Raw genomic sequence first — 23,653 nt, 5'->3', positions numbered from 1 at the left:
GTGTACTCCTTGATTCTTACCCAAAGGAGTGAAAACTTGTGTTCACACCAAAACCGGAACATGGGTATTTATGTCAGTTTTATTCATAATTGTCAAAACTTCAAAGCAAACAAGATGTACTTTAGTGAGGGGATAGATAAACAAACTGGTAAACATAGAAAATAGAATTTTATTTAGTGCTAAAAAGAAATGCACGATCAAGCATGAAAAGATATGGAAGATCCTTAAATGCATATTACCAAGGAAAAAAAAAGCTTATATGAGAAAGGTTATATACTATAGGATTCCAACTACATGACATTCTGGGAAGGGGCTAACTTTGGAGACAGTAAAGGGATCAACGATTGCTGGGGTTGGGAAAGTGAGGACTGAATCCATGGTGCAAAGAGGATTTTTAGGCAGTGAAATACACTGTATGGTATATAATGGAGGGCATATGCCACTACACATTTGTCCAACCTAGAGAATGGGTAACACTAAGAGTGAACCCTAAGACAAACTTTGAACTTTGAGTTATAATGGTGCAAAAATGTAGGTTCATGAAGTATACAAATGTACCACTCTGGTGGGGGATATTGATAGTGGGGAGACTAGGCATGTGAAGGGAGGCCATATTTGGGAAATCTCTGTACCTTCTATACTCAAATTCTCTATGAACCTAAAACCACTGTAGAGAATACAAACTATATTTAAAAAAAAAAAAGAGTTATGTATCTCTGACCATGGGAATGGACCACAAAGAAACAAGGGAATGACAGGTATTCATTGCAGCTAAGCAGATTATCCCAAATGCTTTGTCTTCCCCTCTAATTGCATGCATTTTCTTGCGTATAATTGATATCTTTATACAATTTTTTGTTATATATAGACAATTAAGAGAGAAAAAGATAGTCTCAAGTCTAAATATTGCTTGTAATTGATTATTTACAAGCTGATTTTTCAATATTATCTTTAACTTTAGCTTCTAATACTTAACTTTGCTTTCCTTCTATTCCAGTTAAAGACCAAAGGTTTTATCAAGAGCACCAATGAAATATCCCATGTTCAGAATTTAATTATAATACTTTGGATAAGAAGTTGAGATTACTGAAAAACATATTTTTAAAGTTTTTAGTCCAATTGTTTTTTACTATTCTTGACACTAATTTGCAATGAAAAATCAAGATCAAGATTAATAATAGTCATAAGATATAGTTTGCAAAGAGTAGCTAAAATATTCCATTAAACATTTGGTTTTTAACCAGGAACACACAGGAGTATTTTTTAAAGCCACCCACTGAATAGAAGATATTTGCCAATGATATAATGATAAGGAGTTAATATCCAAAATTAAAGAATTCATACAAGTCAATGAAAAACAAACTGCTCCATTAAAAAATGGGCAGAGGACCTGAATGGACACTTATTTGAACAACACATACAGATGACCAACAGACTCATGAAAAGATGTTAAACATCAGATCCCCTGATCTGGGGATCAGGGTAATGCTGGCTTCATAAAATGAATCTGGAAGTTTTCCTTCTGCTTCAATTTTTTGAAACAGCTTCAGGAGAATAGGTGTTATTTCTTCTTTGAAAGTTTGGTAGAATTCCCCAGGGAATCTGTCAGGTCCTGGGCTCTTGTTTTTTGAGAGGTTTTTGGTCACTGCTTCAATCTCGTTACTAGATATTGGTCTATTCAGGTTGTCAATTTCTTCCTGGTTCAATTTTGGGAGTTTATAGTTTTCCAGGAATGCATCTATTTCATCTAGATTGCTTAACTTATTGGCATATAACTATTGATAATAACTTCTGATGATTGTTTCTATTTCCTTGGTGTTAGTTGTGATCACTCCCTTTTCATTCATAATTTTATTAATTTGAGCTTTCTCTCTTTTCTTTTGGATTAGTGTGGCCAATGGTTTATCAGTCTTATTGATTCTTTCAAAAAACCAGCTTCTGGTTTCATTGATATGTTCTACTGTATCTCTGGTTTCTATCTCATTAATCTCTGCTCTAATCTTGATTGTTTCCCTTCTTGTGTGTGGAGTTGGATAAATTTGTTGTTGATTCTCCAGTTCTTTAAGGTGTAGAGACAGCTGGTGTATTCTGGATTTTTCAATTTTTTTGAGGGAGGCTTGGATGGCTATGTATTTCCCCCTTAGGACCGCCTTTGCTGTATCCCATAGTTTTGGACCAAAGTGTCTTCATTCTCATTGGTTTCCATGAACTGTTTTTCTTCTTTGATCTCCTGGTTGATCCAAGCATTCTTAAGGCAAGGTGGTCTTTAGCTTCCAGGTGTTTGAGTTCCTTCTGAACTTTTCCTTGTGATTGAGCTCCAGTTTCAAAGCATTGTGATCTGAGAATATGCAGGGAATAATCTCAACCTTTTGGTATCAGTTGAGCCCTGATTTGTGACCCAGTATGTGGTCTATTCTTGAGAAGGTTCCATGTGAACTTGAGAAGAATTAGTATTCTGTTGTTTTAGGGTGGAATGTTCTGTATATATCTATGAGGTCCATCTGGTCCAATGTGTCATTCAATGCTCTTGTTTTTTTATTGATTTTCTGCTTGGATGATCTCTCTATTACTGAGAGAGGTGTGTTAAGATCTCCTACTATTAATGTATTCATATCAATATGACTCTTTATCTTGATTAATAGTTTTCTTATGTAATTAGCTGCTCCCATATTGGGGACATAGATTTACAATTGTTAAATCATCTTGATGGATAGTCCCTTTAAGAATTATGTAGTGTCCTTCTGTATCTCTGACTACAGTCTTTAGTTTAAAATCTAATTTATCTGATATGAGAATCACTACCCCGATCTTCTTTTGAGGCCCATTGGCATGAAAGATGCTTCTCCAACCCTTTCTTCTCCATCACTTTCAGTCTGGGTATATCCTTAGGTTTGAAATGGGTCTCTTGTAGACAACATATGGATGGGTCCTGTTGTTTTATAAAAAAAAAAAAAAAAAATCACTGATCTCCAGGGAAATGCAAATCAAAATGACAGTGAGACAAAACCTTACAGCTGTCACAATGACTATTATAAAAAAGACAAGAAATAACAAGGGTCTGCAAGGATGTGGAGAAGAGTGCACTGGTTTTGGGAATGCAAACCAGTGCAGCCACTGTGGAAACAGTAGGAAGCTTCTTCAAAAAGTTAAAGAGAGAAATAACAAACTGAGGGTTTGGGAGGGGACGGGGGTGTGGGGTTGGTTGAGCCTGGTGGTGGGTAGTATGGAGGGCATGTATTGCATGGAGATCTGGGTGTGGTGCATAAACCATGAATGCTGATTTCATTCACTGAAAAGAAATAAAATAAAATAGATTGGAAAAAGAGAGAGAGAGAGAAAGAGAACTATCCTACAACCTAGCAATTCCACTTTAAGATATTTATCTGAGAAATGAAAACACAAATTTGAAAAGATATGTGTATCCCTATATTCATTACAGCATTCTTTACCACTGCCAAGATATGGAAGCAACCTAAATGTTCATCTGTAGATGGATAGATACAGATGTGGTATACATCAATGTTGCTCAGCCATTCAAAGAAAGAAGAATGCCGTCTAACATTTGTGTCAACATGGGTGACCTGAAGGGTGTATGCCAAGAGATGTAAGTCAGACAAAGACAAATACTGAATGTTTCACTTATGTCTAGAATCTAAAACACACAACAAATGAACAAACAAAACAAAACAAAACACAAACAGATTTATAGACACAGAGAACAAACTGGCAGTTGCCACAGAGAAGAGGAGGTTGGGGAGGGGTGAAATAATGAGGTAAAGGGGATTAAAAGGGACAAACTCCTACTTATAAAATAAATAAGTCATGGGGATTGATGGACAGCATAGGGAATATAGTCAACAATAATCACTTTGGATTGTGACAGGTGGTATAAAAATTTTGAGTCACTATGTTGTAGACCTAAAAGTAATATAACATGCCAATTATAATTCAATAAAAATTATATATGAAAAACACTCTCATTATTGAGTTTTAGGAAATGAGAAAAAAATGTTCTACATAACTTTGTTGTTATTTATTTCACTCCAAGCAGAACTGATTACAAATAAAATCATTATAGGGGTAAGAGAGTAAATATTGTGATAATTTATATGTACCATAGTGAACTTTTATGTAAAAGATCAATTCAGTGAGCTTAGAAGTGATTCTATTGGGAAAAAAATAGATTCAGATTCTCAAATAATCAATTGAGATAGAAACATTTATAACTAATGGCTCTGCAGTGATATAAAATGTAAGCAATGGCAGTTAGTGTAAAAGCTTTGTTGCTTCCAGATTTAAATTCCCTCAGCAGAAAATTTAGATGTTGTGATGTACATTTAAAAAATCCTTTAGGTAATGTTAAAACAGATGAAAATACCTATTTTATTTGTTCAGTGTTGATATAAGGTCTTAGCTTGAGAAGGGGCTATTACTTGGTTTCTCAATTAATGATGTACAGCTCACTTAAAAATAACTACTCCATTACGTGACACGTGATAAAGTTAGGGGGGAAAAAAAGTGGGGCAGATGCCCTGATTTGAACATATGCATCGTTCCCTGCTGGGGTTTGTTTCTTACTGGGTGTGACCAGAGCATGGATTAGGGCAAGGAGCCAAGGGTCTAGGTATGTGAGATACCTTGGGAGTAGCAGCGTGAGAGCCCAGGAGAAAGGCAGAGACATATTCCCAGATTTAATCTGAGAGCAATACCGGCATGAAAACTTCTTTCAAGATTTCAGAAGCAGAAGAACTGTACTCCTTCTGAGCCACTGACTTTTATTTATTTGGTTGGTTGGCTTGGCTCTGTTTACGTGGTTTTATTATCCTTCTAGACAGTAAATGTGTGCTTATTTTATGGACACTATAAATCTAGAATCAATCCTGTTTACTTCTCATTTGTTTACTTTTTTGGTTGTTTGTAGTTTGGAACGAAGCTTGGAGCTCATACTTACCATAGTTTTATATCTCACTGGCCTCATCTAACCCATGGCTTTACAACTTCTAGAACTTTCTTGCTTTTCTGTTTACTGGTCTTTACTGTTTCTTTTTCTTTTGTAATATGTTTCTAAATCTCTTCAATTTGTATATGCATACGTGTGTGCATGTTTAATGAAAGGTGGTACATATAAACATATAAAAAGGCTCATTAAAAAAAATGCTTTACTTCAGTCTAGCCTCAATAAGCCTAAGAATCAGACTTCATACATGCTGTTGTTGAACCTCATGTCTCCCTACAATGCCTTTGTCCCCTTTTTCTTTCTTTCTTTTTTTTTTTTAAAGATTGTATTTACTTATTTGACAGAGAGAGAGATCAGAAGTAGGCAGAGAGGCAGGCAGAGAGAGAGGGGGAAGCAGGCTCCCTGCTGAGCACAGAGCCGGATGCTGGTCTCGATCCCAGGACACTGAGATCATGACCTGAGCTGAAGGCAGAGGCTTAACCCACTGAGCCAACCAGGTGCCCCTCTTTTATAGTCTTGATAAACCACCTATAGTTTAAGATTCGAATGGCACCTCTTTGAGAAACTTCTCATACCCTCCCTTGACAATAATTTCCTCTGCTCCCTTGAGCTGGTGTTTTAGCAACACACCTCTATTTTGGCAACTACTTTATATTGGTATTTATTGATTTTAGTCTTTAAAAGCTGTGAGTCCTTGGAGAGCAGGGAGTTTAATCTTTCCATTCCCAGTGGCAACACAGTAAATGAGGGGTTTATATATGTTTGAATTAAAGAACAAAAGAAAGGAACTAGGTAAGTGTAGACAGTACAATGAATAAATCCAGAATTTTGATGGAAGAACTTTGTTAAACAAAGACTTTTTGAGGACTTTCATTTTCTAGGCTCTATGGCAATGACTAGTCACAAGAATGGGGATAAAAATCCAAAGTGATTTTCAGAAGGAGTGGGCAGTCAGGGGGCCTATTTTTCTGACTATAACATTAGATAAATTTCCATTGGAAATACTGTATAAAAGAAATTGTCAACTATATTCAAATAAATTATGATAAAAATAAACAGTAAACTAAGAACAAACAAAAATATATTGTAGTTGGAAATAAAATGGAATTTCTATACTAACACTGTGATATTTAATGTGCCTTTTTGTGCAAAATAGTTTTTCTGCAAGCAATGTGGTTTTGTAGAAGGAATTAAAAACTTGGATTCAGAACAGTTGGGTTTGAGTCCCTATTCCAACACTTACAGACGTGTGAGGTAGAGAAAAATCACTTCTTTTCATTTTTGTCTTGGTTTCTCATCTGTGAAATGAGGATGATGATTCTTCACATGGATTTGTTATAAGGACTAAGTGAAAATGAAGTCTTGCATACACACACACACACACACACACTTGTATAAATCATATCGTGTGCTACAAATGTAAACTTTTATTATTATCCTATGATATTCTCATTTTTAAAAATCATCAAATGGCCAATCAGCTGTAATTTCATAGTTTCTAATAGGTTTGTGGATTCAGTGCATATTGATTTCCCCAAATCATCAATTCAGGATCATTGCACAGGGCAGCCTCAGATCGAAGACAGTGTTTGATTCAACCCAGAAGTTCTGCTTGAGATTCAGACTTAATGTAAGAGGAGAAATCTAATAGAAATATGGAGCCAAGTTCTGAAACCACTTTTAGAGGCTGAGGGAAGACCACCCCAAAATGGGCCACCTTAGCATGAAGTTTATTCTGTGCTGAAGGCAACTGACAATCCCTATAAGGCTCAAGAGAAAGTTATGCTTTTCCCTTAACTACATAGAAAAAAAATTTTTTTTTAAGATTTTGTTTTATTTATTTGACAGAGATCATAAGTAGGCAGAGAGGCAGGCAGTGAGAGAGGAAGGGAAGCAGGCTCCCTGCTGAGCAGAGAGCCCGATGTGGGGCTCGATCCCAGGACCCTGGGATCATGACCTCAGCCGAAGGCAGAGGCTTTAACCCGCTGAGCCACCCAGGCACCCCTACATAGAAAAATTTTAATTGGGGGTGGGGGCTCTTTCCCAGAATAAGAGTTATTAGCAGAGGTAAATTTATTTGAGTGGCCCATTTGTATGGCAGAGCAAACATCTAGCTACCAAACATCTGCTCTTTTTCTAAACACCCTGTGAAGTGCATTCTTTTCTCTGATGTCTCACATCCTTTCCTCCTTGTTTCAGACTGAAATTTATACCTCACTTTGCCTGACTGTCTTTGCAATTTCCTGTGTTGGATTCCATGTACATATGCTATTAAATTTGATTTTCTCATGTTAATCTGTCTCATGTCAATTTGATTCTAAGTCCAGCTAGAAGGACCCTTGAAGGGTATTGGAATTCTTGCTCCCTGACGCATTTCAGAGGAAGAATAAAAAATACAAGAAAAACACAAGAAAAATGCAGTCTCCTCAATGAAATATGTACAAATAATGAGTAATTTTTCTCAGGTTCCTACTCAAAGCTGTGTGAAACAGTGGCCCACACAGAGAGGGCCTCACCTCTGACAAATCCAAGGACAGAGTCATCGTTTTAAACAATGGGTATCTCTTTTTGTTGTTGTTTTTGTTTTATATTTTCATACTGCCTTTACATGTTTCCTAGAAAACCCTCTTTGGAAACCAGCAAGTCAAGAATTGTTAATTCCATTGCATGGATGAGGAAATTTAAAGATGTCCAAAGAGTTGAAATTACTTGCTAAGTCTAAAAACCAGCTATTGGTAGAGTTAGGGGTCTGTCTCTGCTTTTATCCCTTTATGTTTTCTACTTCCCTCATGTAATATTATTTTAGAAAAAATTTCTTATTCTCTCCTGTACATTTCTATTGAGTTTTCACTTGATTTCCCAGGTTTCCCATTTGATACTTCAGCTCTCCACTGGATCTGTTCAGTTCCACCATTAACAAGTGGAGCTAAAGGAGTCTCTGCCTAGAATTGACTTCTGTAGACTTCATTCCAATTATAGCTACATATCCCAAGAGACACACAAATCTCTGTGAGCTATTTCACAGAGTTTAGAAAGCCAAATTGGTGACACAAATTGACTTACAGGGGAAAAATGCTATGTGCTGAGTCCCAACAGTTGGCCTGTAATTCAGGAGTCTTTGCTATGAAAAATACAATAATCTTTGCAATTCAGAGGCTGAGACCATTTTCCCTCAAGAGTTACTAGGACATCAGGAGACCGTTATCTACAGTCAGAGTGTCACCACTATGTTTTTCACTTAGATTTATTCCTGAACTTCCTTGTTACTTCCCCCAGCAGGATTGAACACCATGGATTTCAACACTGAACTGATGCAGAGGGTTGATAAAGCTAAGAAAGCAACTTCAGATACGGTTCTTTGCTAAGATGAAGATAGAAATAACTAATTTAAAACAAGGTTCTAAAATGCTAGGAATAAAGTAGATAAAATTATCAACTTAAAAATATGTTCACCATCAAAGAAGTACAGTGAAACAAAGGGTCAAAGCATTATTTGTCTGGAGAATGAGCAAGGATAAAAGCAATCTTAATGTGAATGAGTATGTGGAGCCCCAGGTATTATCTGCAACTGTTTCAAACAGAAAATAAATATAGTAAAATGGTAATAGGCTATTCAACCCTAAAAAGAGTGAAATTCTGATCCATTCTACAACATGGATGAACCTTAGAAACAATATGTTATATGAAATAAGCCAATTACATAACAGAAAAAATATCGTATGATCTCATTTACATCAAGTACCGAGAATAGGCAAGTGTATATGGACAGAAGGTTAGAGGTTGTCAGGGGCTGGGGCAAGACATAATGAAAAGATATTTAATGGGGACAAAATTTCTGGTTAGGGTGATAAACAAGTTCTGAAAATGGATAGTAATGATGATTGTATAGCATTATGATCGTACTTAAAGCCACTGAACTTTAAACTTGAAAATGGTTAAGATGGTAGTTTTTTTGTTATGTATATTTCCCCCACAAACACACCACACTCACAAATAACCAGATTTTTTTCTTTTTTTTTAAAATTTTATTGTGTTATGTTGATCACCATAAAATACATCATTAGTTTTTTTTTTAATTAAGATATAATGTATTATTTGCCCCAGGGTACAGGTCTGTGAATCATCAGGCTTACACACTTCACAGCACTCACCATAGCACATACCCTTCCCAGTGTCCATAACCCAGCCATTTTATCCCCACCCCCCAGCAACCCTCAGTTTGTTTTGTGAGATATGAGTCTCTTATGATCTATCTCCCTCTCGATCCCATCTTGTAAATAACCAGATTTTTTTTAATAACCAGATTTTTTTTAAGATATTTATTTATTTATTTTTCAGAGACAGAATGCATGCACAGGCAGGGGGTAGTGGCAGGCAGAGGGAGAGGCAAGGAATCCGCAGAGCAAGGAGCTTAGCCTGGGACTCGATCCCAGGACGCTGGGATCATAATTTGAGCCAAAGGCAGATGCTTAACTGACTGAGCCACCCAGAAGTCCCAACTAGATTTTAAAAATAAGTAAAGGATCTCAATAGACATATTTTCCAAAGAAGACATTTAAACGCCTATACCTGTTGGTATATGAAAAAGTGCTCAACTTCACTAGTCATCAGGGAAACACAAATCAAAACCACAATGAAATATCACTTCACACCTGTTAGGATGGTTATTATAAAAAAAGACCAGAGATGACAAGAGTTTAGGGATGGTGTTGAGAAAGGGAACACTTGTGCTCTGTTGGTGGGAATTTAATGTGATACAGTCACTATGGAAAATGGCATGGAAATTCTTCAAAAAATTAAAAATTGAATTACCATCTGACCCAGCAATTCCACTTCTGGATATTTATCCAAAATAATTGAAATCAGAGTCTGGAAGAATTATCTGTAATCCCATATACATTGCAGCACTATTCACAATACCAAAAATGTAGAAACAATATAAATGTCATTTTCATTTGAAAGATTTTTTTATAAGATTTATTTATTTTGGAGAGAGAGAGAGAGAGAGTGTGTGTGTGTGTGTGCACCATGGGGGTTGGGGACAGAGGGAAAGAATCTTCAAGCAGGCTCTCCTCTCAGTGCGGAGCCCCATGTGGGGCTGATCTCAAGACATTTGGATGGTGACCTGAACTGAAATCAAGGGTCAGATGCTTAAACTGACTGAACCATCCAGGCACCCTTGGATGATGGATTTTTTAAAATTTGATGTATATCCATATAATGTAGTGTTACTCAATCTTAAAGAAGGAGGAATATCCTGTCATACATAACAACTTGTGTGAACTTGCAAGACATTTTGCTAAATGAAATAAGCCAGTCACAGAAGGACAAATATTGCATGAATCCATCTATATGAAGTATCTGAAGTAAGCAAACTCACAGAAGCAAAGCACAGAATTAGAACTGTGGTTTCCAGGGACTAGGAAGGAGAAGTGCAGTGTTGCTAATCAATGGACATACAATTTCAATTATGCAAGATAAACAACCTTTGGAGATCTGCTATACAACATTGTGTTTATAGGTAACAATGTTGCATTTATACTTTAAAACCTGTTAGGAGGTACGTTTCAAGTCAAGTGATCTCACCATAATAGCTTTTTTTTTAAATTAAAAAAAAAAAGTTTGAATTTCAACATTAGGTATGAGAAAGAAAAGAGTTAAATTTCATCAAGAAGATGCCTTCACAATAAATAACATACCATAATTTTTTTCTGCTTGGGGATTTAGCTCCTATTACAGTCTTACTTACTTAGCATGATAATAATAGTAATATTTTACTACTGATGAGCCGCAAAGCAGACGGCCTGGGGCTAGTTGCTAAGCAGTGTCTAAAGTTGTCATTGGCAAGGGAAGCAGCAGAAAAGACAAGGCAAATTCAAGAGCAGATATGCCAAGACGGTTGCAGGTTTTGCTGGTGGAGGCCTTCGCATAATGAATCAGGAAGCTCTGATGAGATAGATCTCAATATCACCAACAAGGTGCTCCACTCCTGATGTGGCCTTGGTAGACAGTTTTAGCTTAAAAGAAAAGAGAATCTTGGGCAGAGAAGAATATGCAAGGTTTACCCATGGCACAAGCTATTTGCAAATTACACTCAGAATGCTAGTTGTACTTCAGCTCTTTAGCTGAAGAGATAGATTCTTTCATCAAAGATATAAAATGTAAGAATATCACAGGTCAGTATACAACTTTTTAAAAAGATTTTATTTACTTATTTGATAGAGAGAGATCACAAGTAGGCAGAGAGACAGGCGGGGGGTGGTAAGCAGGTTCCCCATTGAGCAGAAAGTCTGATGTGGGGCTTGATCCCAGGACCCTGAGATCATGACCTGAACTGAAGGCAGAGGCTCAACCCACTGAGCCACCCAGGTGCCCCAGGATACAACTTTTAAAACACAAGGGTGAGTTAACTAGAAAATAGCAACGCATCACCTATGAAAATAATTGTGTCTGTGAAAAATGGGAAGCATAATGTTCAAGCGGCTGAGGAAGGATGCACTTTTGAAAAATAGTTACTTTGAGAAGCACTGGTGAAGTTTAGACAGAAGTTGCTTTGCTAATTGAATTTTAAAAGTAAAATTCTGGAAACAAAAGGCAAAAATAGCTCATTAGCTGGCCTTTATAAAACAGAAGTGAGATAAGAAAGAAGAGATTCTTATTAAGCAAATATGAGGAATAATTATAAAATTCCTTAAAATTAGCAAAAAGGAGCATTTGAAGTATAAAAGATAAAATAAGTCTAAAAGATGCACTTCAGGAATTCTTCAAAAAGACCAAGGAAACAGGCAAATGGATGTGAGAGAAAACACGATATATGAGAAGACTGGATATCAGAAATCTCAAGCAGATAACTGATACTTTTAAAAAAGAAAGATACAGAAAGAATATAAAGAGAGAAAAAGGAAAAAAGTTTTGAAATGATGGAATTCCTGTTAAAGATAGTGGTTAATACTACCTAAACCTATCTGGAATATTCAAAACATTTGAACTCTACTTCTTTATAGCGGTTATCTATTGCTGCATAACAAATTTCCCCAAACCATAGCAGCTTAAAAGAACATATATTTAGTTTCTCATAGTTTCTCTGTTTTTGTAGAATCTGGGCAAATCTTAGCTGAGTCTTCTGCTTCAGTTTCTCTCATGAAGTAGCAATCAAAGCCCAAGTGGGTTGGAAGCTGCTTCCCAGGTCATTCAGTGGTTGTTGGCAGAAATAGTCCCTTGAGTATTGTCGGGCTGAGAGGCTCAGGTCTCCGCGGCCGTCAACCAGAGGCCACCCTCGATTCCTTACCATATTGGTGTCATTATAACTCATGTAAATCATATAGCCCCACCCTTTCCACAATTTCTGATTACAGCTAAAACTTGCTTTCTTTTCCAGTCAGACTTCACACAACTTTGTCATTTCATGGAACGTTAAAAGCATTTTCAAATGTCATAAAAAGCAGTAACTTGGTGAGGTGTTAAGGAGTATGTACAGAAATCGTATGGCTTACCACTCACTCATAGAGTACCTGAATAAGACCATAAGTTAATCTATTATTCTAAAGCAGAGAAAGTAAAAATAACTAATTTTAAGAGCAAGCTTGGTGGCATATCTGAGGTAGTTAAGTATCATATTGTGGAATTCCTACAAAGTGGGTAAGTGGTGGATCTAATTTGGAAACAGGACTGTGAAATCAAAGTCTCTTTGCTTTAAATTGTCTAAATTGTTCTACAGTTCAACTCAGTAGAAAACTCTGTAGGGTTTGGGTTCAAAGTCTTAGGATAAGAGAATCATTTCCCCATCATTGTCCTCCAGTTGTCTCTCCTTATAAGGGGCTGTGCAGCCTCCACATCAGACACCTAGTGCCATCATTTCAAAATTTACAGAAATGTTCTTCTTAATAGCCTATGTTTTATTTCTAGCTCGGGTCATGTGGCTAGTTGAAGATTCATAGGTTAAAGATTTCCATTTTACCAATATTAAAAATGAGACAGGGACAGGAATTAAAACAAAAACCATGAAACAAAGGAAGAAGACAACATAGGAAAGATCTATAGGTTTGTCATAAGAAAAATCATGGCCTCATGGAAAATAGGGATTTATTTCTGGGTTAGTGCAAGATTGTCCAAAACCTAACCTCATAGATAAAGCTAGAGTTTTTAATGTATTCTTGAGTAAACTCCTACATGGAAAGAAAGACTGCTATAACAGGAGAGATTTGGCAGATGGACCCTGGGTGTGCTGGGGATTGAGCTTATACAGAAATTCACACTGCAAGGGGAAAAGAACTCCTTGTGGATAAAGTTTCCCCAAGGAGGGGTGCCTAGGTGGCTCAGTGGGTTAAACCCTCTGCCTTCGGCTCAGGTCATGATCCCAGAGCCCTGGGATCAAGTCCCAGGTCAGGCTCTCTGTTCAGCAGGGAGCCTGTTTCCCTTCCTCTCTCTGTCTGCCTCTCTGCCTACTTGTGATCTCTGTTTGTCAAATAAATAAATAAAATCTAAAAAAAAAAAAAGTTTCCCCAAGGAAAGGAAGGGGTGTGGGCCAGGTCCATGGTGTAAACGGGTAAAGCAGGCCAAGTATAAAAAACAAACGGAAATCATGGTGCTGATGAAGTGGCCCTATAATTGCACACAAGGAAATCATGTGCCCTAATCATGGAAGCAGCAACTTTATTAGTTGAGATGATTTCTGTAGCAAATAAGAAAATCCAACTTGAAATGGCTTGAACAATAAGGAAATTTTATTGACCAAATAATAGGAAATCCCAGCAAAGTTTAGGGTAACTCCCACAGTTATTAATCTATCAATTCAATGACATCATTAAGAGATCAGGTTTTATTCTTTTTATCTCTTTGATCTATTTTATTCAGTATATCAGCCTTGACCTCATAATCACAACATGGTTGCAACACTACCAGAGAGGCTATTCAGATCCCAACATCCAGAAGAAGGGGCAGGATATCTTTTGTGAAAATTTCTCAACATATCTCTTCTCTTGTCTCATTGGCAAAAAAAAAAAAAGAAAAAAGAAAAAAAAAGAAAAAGAAAAGGAAAGAAGGGAAAGAAGGAAGGAAGAAAGAAAGAAGAAAGGTGGGGTTGGGGGTAGTAAGGAAAATAAGATTATTACGATTGACTTAAAATGATAGAGATTTATCCTGGAGATGGAATCAGGATCGCCTTTTCTAAAATATCTACAACAGAATAAAACTGGGATTCTGAAAACAAGGAGGAAGAAGGTTATTTGGAAGGCAACCAACAATGTTTATTCCGACATCAGTCAACTAAGCTAATGGTTGCTATGGGTGATGTGATTCCAGGGCTGCCAGATCATTTGATTACTTTTACAAAGCTGGAAATCTGGATGTTTATGCAAGATCTCCCAATTTTTAAATATTGGCAATCAACAAACATTTAAATTCAAAACATTTAAAAATACTTTATGACCAAAATCACCCCAGCCAAATAAAATCAATCTGTAGTCCAGATATGTCCTGCAAGCTACCAGTTGTCAACATCTGGTTTATGCTATCAGTTTATGTAATTAGAACTTTCTCTACTTAGAAAGTGAAGTTTGCTTTAAGCTTGCCAGTAACTGAATTATACAAATTTATGTGTAAAAATTTTAATTAATAAAGTTTTATTCACTTGTAGCAAACTTCAAATGACTCAGTTAATAAAGATTGCAAAAGATAATGTAGGAAAAAGATGTTATTGAAATCAGAGGGTTTTTTTTATTTAAGAAATTTTATTTATTTATCTGATAGACAGAGGTTACAAGTAGGCAGAGAGGCAGGCAGAGAGAGAGGAAGCAAAGCAGGCTCCCTGCCGAGCAGAGAGCCCAATGCGGGCTCGATCCCAGGACCCTGGGATCATGACCTCAGCCGAAGGTAGAGGCTTTAACCCACTGAGCCACCCAGGTGCTCCTAAATCAGAGGTTATTTATATAATTTTGTTCTTACAGTTCTAATTTGACAGGTTTATGGTTAAAACAGTCAAGATGCTGCTAGTCATCTAATGATGAACGTAAAACTTTCTTCCATCCCTCCCAGTTTCCTGTGATTTCCCGGGGACTTTTTCATTTGCTTGCTTTAATTAGAGGGTAACTTATTTCTTACTAAATGAGAAAATCAAGATGTTCAAAATACCTGAGGAAATATTAGTCAACATCACAATAAGAAAAGGGGGAGTGGTTAAGAAAGGTACCTAATTAAAGATTTTAGATGTACAGCTGTTTGTTTAGAGTCCTCTCCTCTCCCATGAGTATGGAAGATAGAAATGGTGAATTCATGCAGATTCTTTCTTGAAAATTTTTGTTGAGTCGCCTCAAAGCACAACATGTATCAAGAAATGTTAACATCCTTGAGTAATCAAGAGCTAATAATAAGGAGAAAGTATCTTTCTCTTCCACCCGGATTATCCAGTCTTCCAGGTTGATCATTACCCCACCCATCCTTGCTTAGCTGCTGCTTCAGACATTTGGATTGGAACCCTGAAAAAGACAAAGTTCTTTAGCCATCTACGTAATTCTAAAAAGTTAGATATTCTATAACTTGGAACTATTAGGAAATTAAAATGAATTCTTTGTAGTCGCACTTCCTATTTTACAGATCATTGGATATACCACAGTGAAGGAGTGCAAACATGGGAAGGCAGAGAAAGAACGGGAGAAAAATCGCATTAAGATCCAAATATCCATATGACTAATGGACGTAATATGGAGAAGGTGAGGGATCAAGAGAAGAGTGGTGAGACACTGGGCGATCATCCAATGGAACATGTCCTCTATCTAGCTAAAACCTTTCCGTCTTCTTCCTCTTGGTTTTGACCACACTAGGAAGGTAGACATGTCTTAGCTCCCATCCTATGATCATATAGATACTCTTCTTAGTGAACATCTTCTAGGAAGACACAATTAGAACTTCTCTCCTTGACAGTAGGAGTGTGACAAGATTACATTTTCCTGTGGATCTCTTACCTTAGGTGTTGACATTATTTTGTCTTTAAAAACAGTAGAGGGAAGTACCTTCGTGGCATTATGCTATATGAGAGACAAAAATAATAGTAAGTCATTAGAAATGTTATTCTTTCCCAATCCTAGGCATATTTATTTCCTTATTTAAGTCATCTCTTACCTCCCCATCACTCTAGTTCCGATTTCAACCACTTAGCCAGTGGATCTTTCTCTTACTTTAACTACTATGAGTCCATTCATTTTCCCCTTTACCACATTCTTTTCATTAGTTATCACTTGCTTTGGCACCAAAAAATATGTGAAAGATTAAGCGCTCTATATACATATGACTTGTTTTCACCCTAAAAATGTAAACATTCTTGAAAAAATGACTTTAATTTTAGTTCTTTCTCATTTATCAACAACAGAGTACCAAGTAGGAACATGTTCAGTAATTACTTGAGTGAATGAATTTTACCTTTTACTTCTTAAGTTCCTAACTTTTATTCCAGGTTTGCCTACATATGTCTGTTTTTGTACCCCAACTTCTATACAAAACTGTAGCTAATATAGGCCTTATATAATAAAGTCTCCTTTCTAGAGACTTACTTTGGAGAATATAAAATTTTATTATTATATTCTCCAAAATAAGTCTCTAGAAAGGAGACTGTTTACTTCCTAGAGCAAAACTATTTATCATTTTTTGATGATGAGATAACGGTAGAACTATTTTTAATAATAAAAAACTAATATTCATATTAATTTATAGATAGAAAGTAGGCCTTGCTTTCTCAGATATACTTGTGTGCTACAGTAGTTCAGGTTGACCTAGAGAGTGTGTCTCCTGAGAAAGAATCTGTAGATTTAGAGACACTATCCACATGGGGCCCAAAAGACATTAAAAAAATCATCAGTGACTTCCTGGTACTTACAAGGAAAGAAGTTGACACAGATGTAGGAATCGGTGGTGGTGGAAAATCTGGCTTTGTAATTAGCTAATGAAAAGGTAAAATAAAGTTAATTCAAAGATGGGGCCTTGAAAATAGATGTGCTTAATAGAAAGGCTTAAATCATTTTCAGAAAGGGAAAACTCATGCTCCTACCCATGAAAATAGTTTAAATTGGTAAGTTCAAGTGTTTTCATTTAGGTATATATATATATATATATATATATATATATATATATATATATATTTTTTTTTTTTCCCAGAAATTCAAGAAGTAAGGCCATTCAGAAATAAGCCAGTGCCAACAGATGGATGATGAAGATGCCACTCTAGGGAGCAGATTGGTTCTCTTCTTATAACAAGTTACCAGCACACTGGGGAGGGTATGTGCTATGGCAAGAGCTGTGAAGTGTGTAAACCTGGCAATTCACAGACCTGTACCCCTGGGGCTAATAATACATTATATGTTTATAAAAAAATAAAAAAATTATAAAAAAAAATAAAATAGCAAAAAAAAAAAAAAAGTTACCAGCATTGCAGACCCAGTAATTCAGATTAAGGGGTTAAACATAGGAATAGGGCGCCTGGGTGGCTCAGTGGGTTAAGCCACTGCCTTCGGCTCAGGTCATGATCTCAGGGTCCTGGGATCGAGCCCCGCGTCAGGCTCTCTGCTCAGCAGGGAGCCTGCTTCCCTTCCTCTCTCTCTGCTTGCCTCTCTGCCTACTTGTGATCTCTGTCTGTCAAATAAATAAATAAAATCTTTAAAAAAAATAATAAAAAAAATAAATAAACATAGGAATATAACCTTCTCACATTTTGCATTTCAAAAAGTTTTGTGGGAAAATCTATATTTTATATTAATACTCAAAAAATTTTAACATTCTTCTAAGGAAATAATTGGGCATCATGGGTCATGTCTCTTAATAGTATTTCCTTGAGATTAGTTTGGAAGTGATACTTTTTTTTTGTTTTTTTTTAACTCTGACCTTCTAATTGGAAGGAATACTTAAGAGAAAGTGTTAACTCACAAAAGAAGCTGGAGGCTCATTGCCCTCTACTGGCAGATCAGGTGCATGGAGCTTCATCTGACTCATCTAATAAACAAACAAACAGACCGACAGACAAAACTTTTAAACAAAATGATAAGTTCCCTAAGTTTAACTTCCAAAAAACCAGTCCTTTCAAGACATGGGAGATCAGAACTGAGATCATACCAAGAGATGGGATGGGAAATCATAGTGGTCCAGCTCATGCATTCTGCTATATCCAGAGCTGTCAGAGACAGGTACATTTCCATCAAAAATATCATTGCCATTGCCAATGACATTACCAATAACCAACCTCTGCTAAAATTTCTAAACTTCCAGGACATAGCCAGGGCCTTGAGGGTTATACATATCAAATGTTTTGTCATACAAATAAACACATTATTATCTTTATTGGGACATTTGCAAAAGGAAAAAGAAATCCACTTAGAGTCAGAAAGAAAGAGAGAGAGGACAGAGAAGAGACAGGAGGGAGGGAGGGGGACAGAGAGGGGGAAAGAGATGGTGGACGGGCTGGGGAGGGAGAGAGAGAAAGAAAGAGAAAGAAAGACATCTGGAGTCTGCTCTCCTGTTCTCTTTATTTTCTCTGCATTTGTGAACCTCAACAAAGCAGCCTCTGAATTTTAGGAACTCTTTTTCACTTAAAAAAAAAAGGCAAAGGAGAATTTTCCAAATGTGTAGTTAGAGAGCCCCAAATTCTTGCTACATACTAACTAGCGGACTGGATTTGTAAAACACTGCTGAGTAGGAATGACAGATAGGTAGGTGGTCAGAACAAGATGATCAAAGAATCACAAACTGGTGCACGAGGCAAGCACACGACAAAACTATGGTTCACCTCTTGGGTCTGAACATCCTTCACCGTCTGTGGGTTCCTCTTCTGTCTGCGAGGCCTGTTGTGAGTAGTAGACAGTGGCCTGTGTGTGAAGCATACATTTAAATGGACTTAACAGTTTCTTCACCATGGTGAGGACACTCAAAAGAAGTTTGCCAATTTTCTTTGCCCATTGAGTCATCTTTGGACATTGACTGGGCTTTCTTCTGCTCTCTAGGACATTCTTAAGGCCTCCTTGTCCTGGAATTCATAATCACCACCACTAATTTTCTTCTAGATTCTCTACAGAGCATTATTATTATTATTATTAATTATTATTCCTAATAATGATGGTGTTGAATCAGTGTTTATCTAAACTATTATGTCCTTTAATTAATGATTTATTTTATTCATTCAATATTGAGGAAACTCATTATATATGAATAAGGCAGTCTTTATAAATGGTTAGAAAGATACTGTAGTGTCAAGACCATGTTTGAAAGACTAACAAATGTAGGTGCAAATCAAGATTCCATCAGCTTAGGTATAAGACTTGGAACATATTTGTTAACCTCTCTGAGCCTTTGTTTTCACTTAAGAAAAAGTGTGAAGTGCTTGATTTTATAAGACTGTTCTAAGGATTAATATACAATTAATAAATATACATTTATTAACAATAAATGTATAAAATGGAAATAATAGTTACTACCTCACAACATTCTTGTGAAGATTAGAGATAATGAAGGTAAAAAAACTCAGCATAGCCCTTGTCATAAGGATAGTGACCAATAAACGCTACATAGTGTATTCTTATAATGGGTATAAAATCTTTATTGAGCGTTTATAATTTTTATTATTTATAAATACAGTGATTAACATAAAAACAATACATGTATTGCTGTGAAGGATTTCTCAGTAAAACTGATACCCAGCCTCTGGTCCAAGAGAAATATATCTGTACATCTTTTTGAGTATTTGAAGTAAACCACTTAAATTTGAGAATTTGGGCCCTATCCTTGAATTTAAATAAATTAGAGGTCAAAAAGTTCCCAAAGCAAGATAGAAGGCTACCTCTGGACTTTCTTCTGCTTTCTTCTGGTACTTTGGTGCCAGATTACTATAGCAACCACCACTGATATGACAGCCATAGGAAACAGCACCCCAACCACAATGGAGAAATCTGCAACAAAGAGAACCCAGACCTGATAAGGGTATGAGAAATTCACAAATATGCATCACTCTGGTCCTTATTTCTTCATTTATCACAAACTCCATTTACCCTTTCCTCCACAGAACAGATTCCCTGGAAAATCTGTCATAGTTGGTAAAACGAAACTGCATTTTGATCATGAATGTTGTAGTATTATGTAGATAGGGGAAGCAAGGGGGAAATCCATATAAAATATTGGATATGAAGTAGGTAAAGCAGCGTGCTACTGAGAATCCTTTGAAGGGAGGATGTTTGTTGTTATGCCCCAATAATGGGTCCGTGATTAAAGGAGCAAGACTGATACAAAGCGAAGGTCAAGCAAAGCTTTATTTCGTGCCAAGCATCAAGAATCTAACCGAACGTTCGGGGCTGCACCTCTTACAAGAGAGGGCGACCCTTCTCTGTTTCACAGACTAGCTTTTAAGGGCAAAGGCCATGCGGTCAGGCCTGGCCATGCACAGGTGGCCAATGAGATTGTAACACACACAGGAAACTCCACAGTGATGCTAGGTGACCAACTGAATTACAATTTACCCTAGTAGATGTTGGGCTGGCAGAAAGGGCTAAAGATGGCGAAAGTTCCCGCCACAAGACCTGAGCTCCGACAGGAGAACAAAGGCCCAAGTAGGAATCTGAGACCCCCGCCCCGGGCTCCAGTGGACCAATGGGACCCCGACGAGCAGGTGAAATATCCAAATAAGGGAAACTTGCCAAAAGACCCCTGTACTCCCCTCGAGACCCCTTAAAAGCCCCCTTCTCCCTGCCTTGGGCGCAACTTCTGCCACTCTGCTTTCCAGAGTCGCGGAACCTCGCCCGAGGGTGCCCACCTCCTTCCGGAGCAACTTTCCTGGCTCCCCTTCTCCGGAGCCCTGAAACTTCACCAGAGAGTGCCTTTAATACATCTTGCCTTGCACCCACTTTGCCTGGTGTTGTGTTTATCTCTCCAGAAAAAACTTTACATTTGGTGCCGAAACCTGGGAAGGAGATTGAGCGCCCACTCCAGTGGGAAAGCTCTCTCCTTTCCCTAGCCAGACCCAGACCCGCCTTTCCGAACGCCACTTCTGAAGCCATGGTGAGTTTCCCCCGATTCCACGCCTCCTTCTGGAAAGCCCTGCCCTAATTGCGGCCGCGTCAGGGTGGACCCCGCCGGTCACCAGGTGACCTCTGTGACTCTGAGAGGCTAGGAGACATCCTAACCTCTACCGCAGTCAACACAGTTTTTCCACAACCCAGTGGTGGACGAGGGGACGCCTTCCTCCAGCCCTCGGGTTGCCCGGCAACAAATCGTGGGGACCTCCCAATCCAAATTCGACCCTAAAACATCCCCGGGGGTGTTTTAGGCCTGTTGGCCAATCTTAAATCAGTCCCAATGGACTCCAGAAGGCACGTTTAATTATCGGATTCTCATGGACCTAAATAACCTGAGCAGACACCAAGGCAGATGGGCCAAGGTCCCTTATGTTCAGGATTTCTGAACTGGCACCCTTGTCTACCCCTACTCCTCCCCCTATCCTGCCACCCACTGCTCCCAAAGACCTGTCTCCCCTCTCTGAACCTCTGGAGAGCTTCACCCACCCACCGACAAGAGGGCCCCCGGTTCCTCCTCCTCCTCCTCCTTACCGCTATCCCCTACCCCAAGGTCCCTCTCTCCCTATGCCCCCTAACCCCCCTGCTCCAACCACCCCCATTTTGGTCCCATCCACCCCGACCCCGTCTCATCCCCTCAACCCCCAAAACCTGAGTTCGCTCCTGATGCGGCCCCCCCAAACCTCCCCTCCCATCCCCTCCAGCCTCCCCTCCCATCTCCACCCGCACTAGGGCTCGAAAACCCTCCCCTGATTTAGTCTGCCCCCCAAGGGAGGTTGCTGGAGTTGAGGGAGTTGTTCCAGTTCATGTGCCCTTCTCTCTACAAGACCTTTCCCCAATTGAGAAACATTTGGGCTCCTTTTCAGCCAATCCTGATAACTGTATCAAAGAATTCCAATATCTGGCCAAAGCCTATGACCTCACCTGGCATGATTTACATGTGGTCCAGACTACCACCCTCACCACAAAGGAGAGGGAATGCATCCAGGCTGCTGCCCGGGAGCACGCAGATCAGGTCCATCTCACTGATGCTGCCATGCCACTTGGAGCCCAGGTGGTCCCAGCTGTAGAACCAGGTTGGGATTATCAGAATGGCCAAAATGGCCGCCGGTGCCGCGACCACATGGTCCAAAGTCTCATAGCCGGCATGCGGGCAGCCTCTAATAAGGCCGTTAATTACAAGATTAGGGAGATTGTCCAGGCCCCTGACGAAAACCCCGCCATGTTTCTTAACCGATTGACTGAGGCTTTAACCCAGTACACTCGCTTGGACCCTGCCTCTCCTGCAGGGGCCACGGTACTGGCTACTCGTTTTATCTCTCAATCGGCACCGGATATACGGAGAAAGTTAAAAAAGGCTGAGGAGGGCCCTCAGACCCCCATTTCTGACTTGGTGAAAATGGCATTTAAGGTTTTTAATTCCCGTGAGGAGGCGGCTGAGCTTAAACAACAAGTCAGACTCCAGCAAAAGGTTCAGTTGCAGACCCAAGCCTTGGTAGCCGCCCTGCGGCCGGCAGGCTCCGGGAGCCAACAGAGAGGGGCAACCCATCGCACCCCCCCGGGGGCCTGTTTCAAATGTGGGGCCGAGGGACATTGGGCTCGCCAGTGCCCCAATCCAAAGCCACCAACTCGGCCTTGCCCTCAACGCCATTTGATGGGCCACTGGAAATCTGACTGCCCTAACCTCAGGGTATCTTTGGCGCCTCAACGTGGGTGACCCCCCGAGACAGTAAGTCCGGCCTTTCAACTGCTTGGATTGGAGGACAACTGACGAAGCCCAGACACGGCCACCCCTCTCACCCAGGCCGAGCCCAGGGTTACGCTCCAGGTAGCGGGTAAGTCCATCTCCTTTCTGCTGGACATGGGGGCTACCTACTCTGTTCTGCCTTCCTATTCTGGACTTACTCGAACCTCACCAATTACTGTTATGGGGATCGATGGGACCTCCTCCAATCCTAGGGTGACCCTTCCCCTTACCTGTAGCCTGGATGGGTTCCCCTTCTCCCACTCGTTCCTAGTGATTCCTTCCTGCCCGCTCCCTCTACTGGGGAGGGACATTCTCCAGAAACTAAGGGCAACTATCTGCCTCTCTCCTTCCTCCCCTCCCTCCACCTCATCCCGTCTCATCCTACACCTTTCCACTCTCTCGACCCCCACTCCAGATGACCTACCCACTGTAGATCCTCCGGTGTGGGACACCTTGGAGCCCATCATCGCTTCCCACCTTACCCCGGTTAAAGTACAGCTTAAGGATAACTCCAAGTTTCCCTCTCGAGCTCAGTTTCCTATTTCCTTAGCCTACCGCTGGGGCCTGAAACCTATCATAGAACGGCTTAAACATCAGGGACTCCTGATCCCCATCAGTTCCCCCTGTAACACCCCTATCCTCCCAGTACACAAGCCCTCAGGGGCTTATCGACTGGTACAAGACCTTAGGCTTATCAACGAGGCCGTGGTCCCCCTCCATCCAGTCATTCCTAACCCCTACACCCTATTGTCTCGCATTCCCCCAAACACCTCTCATTTTACAGTACTGGACCTAAAGGACGCCTTTTTCACCGTCCCCTTGCACCCTGATTCCTATTTTCTTTTTGCCTTCACCTGGGAGGATCCCGACACGCACGCTTCTAAACAACTAACTTGGACTGTCCTACCCCAG

General features: G+C 39.2%; 1 protein-coding gene across 1 annotated transcript in view; it reads right to left on the bottom strand.

The window, feature by feature from the left end:
* Positions 1-14,870: 14,870 nt before the first annotated feature.
* Positions 14,871-23,653, bottom strand: part of ADAM28 (ADAM metallopeptidase domain 28) — an 82,970-nt gene continuing 74,187 nt past the window's right edge. The window contains exons 19-24 of the mRNA XM_047717374.1: positions 19,770-19,878; positions 18,723-18,801; positions 17,867-17,932; positions 16,824-16,886; positions 15,916-15,978; positions 14,871-15,429 (exon numbers count right to left, since the gene is read on the bottom strand). Coding sequence (XP_047573330.1) covers positions 15,409-15,429; positions 15,916-15,978; positions 16,824-16,886; positions 17,867-17,932; positions 18,723-18,801; positions 19,770-19,878 — 401 coding nt within the window. The 3' untranslated portion in view covers positions 14,871-15,408. The remainder of the gene's footprint in view (positions 15,430-15,915; positions 15,979-16,823; positions 16,887-17,866; positions 17,933-18,722; positions 18,802-19,769; positions 19,879-23,653) is intronic.

The sequence above is a fragment of the Lutra lutra genome, chromosome 2, assembly GCF_902655055.1.
Source record: "Lutra lutra chromosome 2, mLutLut1.2, whole genome shotgun sequence".
NCBI lineage: Eukaryota > Metazoa > Chordata > Mammalia > Carnivora > Mustelidae > Lutra > Lutra lutra.
The sequence above is the reverse complement of the archived record's forward strand: the minus strand, read 5'-3'. Positions and strand labels throughout refer to the sequence as shown.